General features: G+C 46.5%; 1 protein-coding gene across 1 annotated transcript in view; it reads left to right on the top strand.

The window, feature by feature from the left end:
* The window catches only part of bcl11aa (BCL11 transcription factor A a), a 47747-nt gene extending 37031 nt beyond the window's left edge, over positions 1 to 10716 (top strand). The window contains exon 3 of the mRNA XM_036984529.2: positions 5351 to 10716. Coding sequence (XP_036840424.2) covers positions 5351 to 7554 — 2204 coding nt within the window. The 3' untranslated portion in view covers positions 7555 to 10716. The remainder of the gene's footprint in view (positions 1 to 5350) is intronic.
* Positions 10717 to 11227: the final 511 nt, after the last annotated feature.

The following is an 11227-nucleotide window of genomic DNA, read 5'->3' as shown; positions in this document are numbered from 1 at the left end:
TGTGTGGGTGTGTTTTAGATGGTGTGTGTGGGTGTGTTTTAGTTTATGTTTGTGGGTGTGTTTTAGATGGTGTGTGTGGGTGTGTTTTAGATGGTGTGTGTGGGTGTGTTTTAGATGGTGTGTGTGGGTGTGTCTTCACAGCTTGGTACAGTGGATATATTTTAGGCCCTGTAAAGCGATCTGCTCAGAGTGGTGCATTCCCCTTGAGAGATGCAGTAAGCAGGGGAAGTTTCAGCACACGTTTCCTTCCATTCAGTCTCATATTTCACTATCAAACCTCACGAACTTTCTCTGTGTGTGTGTGTGTGTGTGTGTGTGTGTGTGTGTGTGTGCCACCTCTGTGTGTGTGTGTGTGTGTGCCACCTCTGTGTGTGTGTGTGTGTGTGTGTGCCACCTCTGTGTGTGTGTGTGTGTGTGTGTGCCACCTCTGTGTGTGTGTGTGTGCCACCTCTGTGTGTGTGTGTATGCCACCTCTGTGTGTGTGTGTGCCACCTCTCTGTGTGTGTGTGTGTGCCACCTGTGTGTGTGTGTGTGTGTGTGTGTGCCACCTCTGTGTGTGTGTGTGTGCCACCTCTGTGTGTGTGTGTATGCCACCTCTGTGTGTGTGTGTGCCACCTCTGTGTGTGTGTGTGTGTGCCACCTTTGTGTGTGTGCCAAGCTTTCTGCCACCATCGCACATCTAACACTGCCTAAGTGCCTCAGCAGTGTCCTCGGCTTTAATCGGGTTTAATACTTTGGTGTGTGTGTTTGTGCGTGCGTGCGTGCGTGTGTGTGTGCGTGCGTGCGTGCGTGTGTGCGTGCATGTGTGTGTGTGTGTGTGTGTGAAGTGAGTGTGTTGACATGGAAGTAGGGAGGGTGTACTATGTTAGAGCATATGGGATGGCAGTATGTGTGTGTATAATGGGGGGTGATATAGTGTATTTGGGTGTATAATGTGGGTTGATATGGTGTATATGTGTGTATGATGTGGAGTGATGTGGTATATGTGTGTGTATAATGTGGGTTGATATGGTATGTGTGTATAATGTCTGGTGATATGGTGTGTGTGTGTATAATGTGGGTTGATATAGTGTATGTGTGTATAATGTGGGGTGATATGGTGTATGTGTGTGTATAATGTGGGGTGATATAGTATATGTGTGAATAATGTGGTGTGATACAGTAGATGTGTGTGTAAAATGTGGGGTGATATGGTGTATGTGTGTGTATAACATGGGGTGATGTAGTTTGTGTGTGTATAATGTGGGGTGATATAGTACATGTGTGTATAATGTGGGGTGATATAGTATATGTGTGTGTATAATGTGGGGTAATATGGTGTCTGTGTGTGTATAATGTGGGGTGATATAGTATATGTGTGTGTATAATGTGGGGTAATATGGTGTATGTGTGTGTATAACGTGGGGTGATGTGGTATGTGTGTGTATAATGTGGGTTTATATAGTATATGTGTGTGTATAATGTGGGGTAATATGGTGTATGTGTGTGTATAACGTGGGGTGATGTGGTATGTGTGTGTATAATGTGGGTTTATATAGTATATGTGTGTGTATAATGTGGGGTAATATCGTGTATGTGTGTATATATCTGGCACAGTGCGTGTGTGTGAGCTCACTTTCTCTCTCTTTTCCTCCTTCCTCCTCTCTTGTTCTCTGATGTCTCATTGATGCTTACATGGCTCGGACATTTCCCAGTGTTAAAAGCTGGCAGCATGTAACATTACTGCTCTCTCTGTGTCTCTCTCTCTGTGTCTCTCTCTGTGTCTCTCTCTCTCCCTCAATCCTGTTTCCCTCCGTCTGCAATCTAAACACACTGCTGCCAATCTCTACAGTCTTCTGTTTCTCTCTATGTCGCTCTGTCTATCTGTCTCTCTCTCTCTGTGTCTCTCTCTCTGTCTCTCTCTCTGTGTCTCTCTCTCTCTGTGTCTCTCTCTGTCTCTCTCTCTGTGTCTCTCTCTGTGTCTCTCTCTCTCTCTATGTCTCTCTCTCTGTGTCTCTCTCTCTGTGTCTCACTCTCTGTGTCGCTCTCTGTGTCTCTCTCTGTGTCTCTCTCTCTGTGTCTCTCTCTGTGTCTCTCTCTGTGTCTCTCTCTCTGTGTCTCTCTCTGTCTCTCTCTCTCTGTCTCTTTCTGTGTCTCTCTCTCGGTGTCTCTCTCTCTCTGTCTCTCGCTCTGTCTCTCTCTCTGTGTTTCTCTCTCTGTCTCTCTCTCTCTGTGTCTCTCTCTCTGTGTCTTTCTCTGTGTCTCTCTCTGTGTCTCTCTCTCTGTCTCTCTCTCTGTGTCTCTCTGTGTCTCTCTCTCTGTGTCTCTCTCTCTGTCTCTCTCTCTGTGTCTCTCTCTCTGTCTCTCTCTCTGTGTCTCTCTCTCTGTGTCTCTCTCTGTCTCTCTCTCTGTGTCTCTCTCTGTGTCTCTCTCTCTCTCTATGTCTCTCTCTCTGTGTCTCTCTCTCTGTGTCTCACTCTCTGTGTCGCTCTCTGTCTCTCTCTCTGTGTCTCTCTCTGTGTCTCTCTCTCTCCCTCAATCCTGTTTCCCTCCGTCTGCAATCTAAACACACTGCTGCCAATCTCTACAGTCTTCTGTCTCTCTCTATGTCACTCTGTCTATCTGTCTCTCTCTCTGTCTGTCTCTGTCTCTCTCCCTCACACATTCCGTGAACTCTGGGCAGTCTTCTTCAATGAACTGAGCAATGGCTGAATTACAAGCAGGCTGTTAGGGCACTCGGAAGCGTAGATTTCAGACACTTCCAATCATTTCAACTTTTTCCAAGGCTCTTGCACATCAATACATGTACAGTATATGTGAGAAGAAACAATTCTCAATGGAAACGCATATAAAACATAGGGGTTAGACCCTCTGCAAGGTGGCATCAATTAGCAGACATTTTTGACTTTTCTAATTGTCCATATTATACCAGCTAATGCTAGTCTTCCCAATCTGTGGGTGGTGAAAGATAAGAGTAAGTGTGTGTGTGTGTGTGTGTGTGTGTGTGTGTGTGTGTGTGAATTCTTCCAGTGCTCAGACAGCTAGACCCAGACAGAACACAAAGGGGTCTGAGTGTCTTAACAGGATTATTCTACCCAACCGCCGAGTCTCACGCCTTTCACTCACTCACCCCCTCCTCGCACAACCCAGTAGCAACTGTTAGCCTCTCACATACACACATGCTCACACACGCAGAGCAGAGAAGTATTTCTCTCCGCACACCGTTCTACCTCACACACTATATATAGTATATCCACCACAAAAAGAAGAGAAAAGGTTGTGTAAGAAATGTGTCAATGGGAAATATGACTCCTCCCCTCACACACACACACACACACACACCCACACACTGATACACACACACACACTGATACACACACGGCACACTGATACACACACACACTGATACACACACACACTGATACACACACACACACACTGATACACACACGGCACACTGATACACACACACACTGATACACACACATACTAACTGATGGATTTTTTTGTTGACAGTGTTGACCCTTCATTTTTTGGATCTGCAAGTAAATTGCAGTTGGGGAGGATAATAGCGGGAATGTAAACCATAAATCCCTTTTAGTGTTGTCTCTCATTTTCTGGGTTCCTACTGCACATCATTAGCATGAGTATGGAAGCTTTAGTGACTGACCCCTCTGTTGAGTCAATGGACTATACAGCCCTTTATCACAAAATTGCTTTTTATCTGGAAATGTATCCTGGATAATTATTGCCAATGTGATATTTATCTTGTCTGGCATGATTGCGAAGCTAAATATTTTGGCTTGTCAATCTGAGAATAAAGTAGATGGATCCATTTTCTATTTTATTTCTATCAAATAGCTCATTTTAATTGGTAAATAATAAAACGTACATTTTCTGTATATTTTTCCCTTTTTAGTGAAATGATATGGTCTAATGCTCACCTGTTAGAGCTTACTTCTTCGGGCTCGTTTGATGCTCGCCTTAGTCTCGTTTGAGGCTTGTGCTAGTCTCCCTGTGTCTCCTGTGTCGTCTGAGAGTGCTACAGTAATTATTCTGAAAGGGAACCAGCCTGTAGAGGGTCCCTGGGTACATGCGCTGAATGACTGACAGGTGGAGAAAAATACCACAAAACACCCCACTCTCATTGTGTGCTTTACCATCCCTATCTATGCTTATAGTTACACATTTCAGCATCCATCTGTTTACTGTCTAAATGTTTGCATTTCTGTGTGTGTGTGTGTGTGTGTGTGTGTGTGTGTGTGTGTGTGTGTGTGCGTGTGCGCGTGTGTGTGTGTGTATGTGCATGTGTGGGCATTTAGGAGAATCTGTGTATTTAGGGTAGCAGAGCAGTGGAGCAGAAATCTTTATTGAATAATAAGTACTGGGTTTTTCTCATATCCGTGTGTGTGTGTGTGTGCGCGCGTGCATGTACATGCCTGTGTGTGTGACTGTGCATGAGTCTGCGTCCATATAACTGGTTTCATATTGAAAGGCTTTCAGCGGCTGCCCGTTTATGATCTAATCTTGCAAATGAGCTGATGGAGGAGCGGGCTGGCCTTAATGAGATTACACATGCATTGTGAAGCAGACCACAGGTCATTGTCAGAGAGCCATTCAAAGTCAATTATTGATTTAAATGTTCCTTTGCTGTCACAAGCGGCGGACTACTTCACTGGGCCGCGATTGAGAGGGCAGTTCTATTTATGCACCGCAAGAGGCTTTTCTTTTTGTGTGTGTGTGTGTGTGTGTGTGTGTGTGTGTGTGTGTGTGTGTGTGTGTGTGTGTGTGTGTGTGTGTGTGTGTGTGTGTGTGTGTGTGTGCACCACCATTCAGAGTAAAGGATTATAACACAGTTATACTGTCTGTGTCGATGTGACTTCTTAAAATAACAAATCCAAAATTAGAGGCATACACTTCTTAGTCCTCCTTAGTACTGTAGTGGTCTCTGCTATGCTTAGTGGGGTTGTGTTTCTCGGGTTAGGGGTTATTTCTGTACATCAATGGGAGTGGGTTTTCTGCGGAGTGTGTTCTCTGCAGAGACAGCGGTCATTGTTTGCTTTGTAGCACGCTGAGAGGCTGCTCACAGTCAGCCGGGATAACAGTGTCCCATGGCAGGCTAGAGGAAGCTGTGACCCCCCCCCCCCCCCCCCCCATTTTAAGAGGCTTTCTAAAAATATATTTGATCCATAAGACAGTCAAGCACGAGTCAAATGCAGCACAGCTGAATGGAGCTGAACTCTAACTCATTTCCTTTGGTCATCAATAATGTATATTATTTAATTAATTGATTGATGTGAACATGAGTCAACATGTTCATGTGAACATGAGTCTAACTATGTGTCCCCTCTTCCTCTCTGTCCCCCTGCAGGTAAGGAAGAGCCCAGTACCTACACCTGCACCACCTGTAAACAGGCCTACGGCAGCGCCTGGTTCCTGCTCCAGCACGCCCAGAATACCCATGGCTTCCGCATCTACCTGGAAAGCGAACACGGCCATGGCAGCCCCCTCACCCCCCGCATGGGCAGACCCTCCTCCCTGGGCGGGGGTGCAGACTGCCCCTCACAGCCCCCCCTCCACGGCCTCCACCTGCCCTCCGAGGCCAGCCCCTTCAGCCTCCTCCGCATCCCAGGACCAGGCTCGGGGGGCCGGGACGGAGTGGGTGGACAGCAGCGTTTCCCCCCAACGCCGCCGCTCTTCAGCCCCCCTCCGCGCCACCACCTGGACCCCCACCACCTGAGCCCAGAGGAGCTAGCGCTGGCAGCCCACCATCCGAGTGCCTTCGACAGGGTGCTGCGCCTCAACCCTCCCATGCCCCTGGACCCCTCATCGGCCATGGACTTCTCCCGCCGGCTGAGGGAGCTGGCGGGCAACACCTCAGGGTCCACTCCCCCCCACTCTCCCAACCGGCCCAGCCCTATGCAACGGCTGCTCCAACCATTCCAGTCCGGTGGAGGATGTGGCGTTGGGGGCAAGCCTCCCTACCTGTCCACCCCCCCTCCCCTTCCTCCCTCCATGCAGTCCCCTTCGGGTTCTCATACCACCCCCAGCACCCCGCTGCCCTCCTCGGGCCCCCAGCCTTCCACTCCTCTGAAGACCAAGTCGTGCGAGTTCTGCGGCAAGAGCTTCAAGTTCCAGAGTAATCTCATCGTGCACCGGCGTAGCCACACGGGCGAGAAGCCCTACAAGTGCAGTCTGTGTGACCACGCCTGCACCCAGGCCAGCAAACTCAAGCGCCACATGAAGACACATATGCACAAGTCGGGCTCGCCCAACGCCGAAAAGTCAGAAGATGGACTCTCTGCAGCCTCCTCACCCGAGCCGGGCACCAGCGAGCGAATGGGCAGCGCCAGCAGCGCCCTCAAGTCAGTGGTGGCCAAGCTTAAGAGTGAGAACAACCGCTTGCGCCGGGAGAATGGGGAGGAGGAAGAAGAAGAGGAGGAGGAGGAAGAGGAGGAAGAAGAAGAAGAGGGGGAAGAGGAGGAAGAGGAGGGGGAGGAGGAGGAAGAAGAGAAAGTGGAAAGGAGGAACAACAACAGCTACCACTTCAGCTTGAGTCTGGAGGCAGCGAGGCACCATGAGAACAACGGCAGCATTGGGAACGGGGAGGTTGTGGGTCGTCTGGTAGGAGGAGAGGAGGGTACCATCCCTCGCTCGCTGCCTGAGGTGATTCAGGGCATGGGGTTGGCGGCCAGCATGCAGCACTTCAGCGAAGCATTTCACGCACACAAGCGCAGTGCGCTGGGCCAAGAAAACCACACACACCACCACCAAAACCGCGAGCACACACAACGGCAGATGTGTGACAAGGATTCAGCGCTGGAGTCGGACCGCGGTGAGGGGGGCTGCATATCGGCTGTGGCCATCAACGGGCGTGGCACATCCCCCAGCGAAGCTGCCTCGGTGGGCCTCTCCAAGAAGCTGCTCCTGGGCAGCCCCAGCCCCCTCAGCCCCTTCTCCAAACGCATCAAGCTGGAGAAGGAGTTTGACCTGCCTACCCCCACCATCCCCAACACAGAGAACGTCTACTCCCAGTGGCTGGCTGGCTATGCCGCCTCCCGGCAATTCAAGGACCCCTTTCTGAACTTCCCGGGGGACTCCAGACAATCGCCCTTTGCCTCTTCTCCCTCGGAGCACTCGTCGGAGAACGGCAGCCTGCGCTTCTCCACCCCTCCTGGGGAACTGGATGGGGGGGTGTCGGGCCGCAGCGGGACGGGGAGCGGGGGGAGCACGCCCCACCCTGGGGCTCCGCTGACTCGACCTGGCTCCAAGGACAGCAGCCGCCGCAGCGACACCTGTGAGTACTGTGGCAAGATTTTTAAGAACTGCAGCAACCTGACGGTGCACCGGCGCAGCCACACGGGAGAGAGGCCCTACAAGTGTGGGCTGTGCAACTACGCCTGCGCCCAGAGCAGCAAGCTCACACGCCACATGAAGACACACGGGCAGATCGGCAAGGACGTGTTCAAGTGTGAGATCTGTCAGATGCCCTTCAGCGTGTACAGTACCTTGGAGAAACACATGAAAAAATGGCACAGTGACCGCCCCTTGAGTGCCGAAATTAAGTCGGAGTAGTGGGGGTTTCATCAGCCCTCCCTCCCTCCCCAGTCCCCTGTACATTCCCCCTTCTTCTTTCACCAGTCCGGTGGAAGCTAAGACAACGTGCTCTGGACCAGCACACCCCGTTTCCATTACTCCTTGAATGCATGATCTGTATCGGGGCAATACTATTGCATTGACGCAAAACTTCGAGCCTTTCTCTTGTGCAATAATTTACATGTCGTGTACTTATTTTCTTTTTCGATTATCCTTTCCCATTTTTGATAATTAGACAGCATGCATGGTATGTTTTGGCTAATTAAAAAAAAATTGAAATTGTCCCTGGTTGGTTAGTTGTTGAGTAAAATGTGTTGCTGTTTTCTTGTTCTGTTTTTATTTGAAAAAAGAAAAGAGAAGAATGAAACGACCATGCTGCATACCACATATCATGTACAGTCTTCAGCTTAACCCTCTCTGGACGACCTGGGAATCGCACTTAACCTTCATCTTTCTAAAACATCTTCTGTCCCTATGGGGTTCAAAAAAAATCATCTATGAATTGGCTTGATTACTAAAGGTAAAGCAGTGCCAGCCTTTGGATGACTTAAAAAAGACGAGGATGATTTAAGATTTGAATTTGTACTATCATTTGGTAAAACAAAAAAAAAAAAGAGTGCCTTTGATATCTTGAAACTGCATTGGTTAATAATCTTATGATCTGCTATGTATTATAGTATCTTTAAATTGTGAGGTTTTCAGCAGGCACGGTACAGGCAGTATTGTGTATAACTGAACTGTTTGTATATTTCATTTCTGGTACGGAGGTACTGAACACAAAGATGCTCTGTAATGTACAATCCTAAATTCGTGGGACTTTTATAGTGCTCTGAGGACTTGAGAGCTGGCATGTATTTGCAGTAGCACAAACCTATGATGCTGCTTGGATTTATCAGTGCGGGTGCAGGCAGTGTCTAAGCTCCCAGCACACCAGACGATACGAGGACATTCAAATGAATACAAGCTAGTCAGAAAAGTTACAAATAATTAGAAGCTAACAGAATGGTGTGCTTGGGGGGGGGGGGGGGAGATTTCTTTCTTCTTTTTTTTTTAATTTGACATATTTTTTTTTTACAATACATTTAAACGTTCTATCCATCTATGAATTGCCTAAACTTAAAAGAAAAACATCTTTAAGAATGGCAGTTGTACCCATGCCAGGGCTCTTGAAAAGGAGGTGGAGACAAAATAATCATACAGGGGTTTGTAATACAGGGCAGATGGATCTTTATTAACTTTCTGTTTTTGTACTGTTTGCTGTTTGTGTTGACTTGAAAGGAGTTTTTTTCCTCGTTGAGTTGCAGGCATCCACCCCAGTCGATGGTGAAAGAGCACTTGTCACTCTGCCTCAGAGTCTGTACAGATACTCTAAAAGTGTCTAACGTTGGTACAACGTCGGTACAGCGGTCCAGTCTGAAGTTAGACTGTCATTTATAGGACAAAATTGTCCTATAATTGCACTGTTCAATTTTCCCAGTTTACAGGTATACGCTTAAGGGAAAACTTGCTAAAATGCTGACTGATGACTAAAATTCCGTTGTTTTATATAGTGACGAATACAGGATATGTTGCCAGCCACTCCACCCCCCAACCCTTGACCCTAATCCTTCACCTCTGACCATTGTTATTTAACCCCAAGAAATCCCAGCAAAGCACTCAGTGGTGTGACTGGGTAAAAGCTCCCTCAGCTAGATAACAAACTTGCTGCTCAAACTGCAAGATTCTTTTTTTTTTTGTACAAATCTTTTTCTTTTTTTGGTATAGATATTAAAATGACATTTTTTTTTTTTTTTATATAACACGTCATTATCTTTAGGGGAAACTGTATTTAAGTTTGTTGTTGTTTCTCTTTTCCTCTCCGTCTTGGTGGTGTTCAAGACCCGATCACAGTATATATAGAATGGAGGGAAAAAATCAGTGACTTTTTATTTTGCCTTGGCTCTTCGCGGCTCTTCAGGTTGAATGAAATTTGCATTGGGGAAAGGCTTAAGATTATATATGAATATATAACAGAGAACTTAAATATAGGAAGATGCACACTCATGTCAATTCCTATGCTTAAACACATTTATGGTCTACTTTTTTCTGTATGTCTAGAATGGTATTTGAATTCAATGTTCACTTAGCGTAGGCACTATAGTATTTATATTGAGGCTCGTATTTTTAACTGTTGCTTGTTCTCTTTAGAGGTATTTACGTACCTTTTTTGGTAGTGAAAAAAAAAACAAGCTGCCACGGTATATATTTTTAATTTGGCAGGATAATATAGTGCGAATTATTTGTATGTTTAAAGAAATGAAAGAAAACCCAATAAAAAAAATAATTACGTATGTGGCATTGGGCGCAGTGGGCCATAAGATGGCTGCCGCGCCGCGCTGGTTCCTGCTTTCACAGGTGGTTGTACATATCTTCTTTGGTTTGGTTTGGACCTCCTCCCCCTGCTGCCATTCTGTAAGCAGCAATGCAAGCTGACGTCGGGCTGTTTAGTTTTGTGCTTCTGTCTTTCCCACCTGACTACATTCCAACATCTTAAGAAGAAAAAAAATGAACTTACTTCATATGCAGTACATCGATTTAAAAAAAGCGTCAAAATAAATGAATTTGAAAAATAATCAATGTTTTGCAGGGTTTTTTTCATTGCCAAATACTAAATGGTGCTTTATATTTAGATTGGATATACTTTCATATGCAAAGCATATTTAAAAATGGAAATGAAATGGAGATGGAGAGAAGCCTGCTTGAGTTGAGACTTTTTTGTAAATGGCAATGCGGAATATTTTGTTATCAGCATTTTCTATTCTTGTTCTGAGAGCTGTTTGTTGTAACTTGAACTTGACCTTTATCTTTTACTATGGGAGTTACTATTTATTATTGCCTATGCTCTGTTCAAAACAGAGGCATGGAATGGATCATTTTTTGTTTTATTTGTATTTTTGGTTATAATATTATTTCTTTGTTTTTTAAAGAGTGGCCTAAGGTCATTGGACTAGCTCTTTTTGTTGTGTTTTGTTTCTGGTCTCTGTTCAGTTGTATTGGGAAAACCACTGTCTGTGTTTTCTGGCAGTTGTCTGCATTATCCTGTTCACACACCCATTTTGTCCCTTTATTGAAAAACAATTAATAAAAAAAATGAAAGTATAATTCTGTTGTTTGTGCGTCATGTGGCTAGATGTTTGGAGCAGGCCAAGTCTGTGGATGACGTGGAATGGTATCAAACACATCAAACACCTGGTTTCAATGGGTTTGCCATTCCATATACTCCGTTCCGGCCATTATTATGAGTCGTCCTCCCCTCAGCAACCTCCTGTGATGCATGCGTGTGTGTGTTTGTGTGTCACAATTGTCTAGAGTATGCATATGCCTATATGAAATGGGGACCATACTGGTGTCATGGTTGCCCTCTCCAGCCAGTCATACTGCTTCTACAGCATGTGTGTCTAAATGAGGTCATACAGTCTTGAGCTGTACCCGGACTTGCTGAACTTTCCCACATGCCTCCCCCTGTTCCTCCTCGCCCTTCCCTTCCCTCTGGCACTGCACTGGTTTGTTTTGCCCTGAGGGGGAGAGGGGGAGTGACAGGCTCAGCAATGGATGTACAAGGGTCATGTGACATGTGTTGTGTCACCTAACCTGTCGGGCCAGGATAGCCGAG

The sequence above is a fragment of the Oncorhynchus mykiss genome, chromosome 1 (genome assembly GCF_057628025.1).
Source record: "Oncorhynchus mykiss isolate SJ-2025 chromosome 1, ASM5762802v1, whole genome shotgun sequence".
Taxonomy (NCBI): domain Eukaryota; kingdom Metazoa; phylum Chordata; class Actinopteri; order Salmoniformes; family Salmonidae; genus Oncorhynchus; species Oncorhynchus mykiss.
This window is presented reverse-complemented; position numbering and strand designations above follow the sequence as displayed.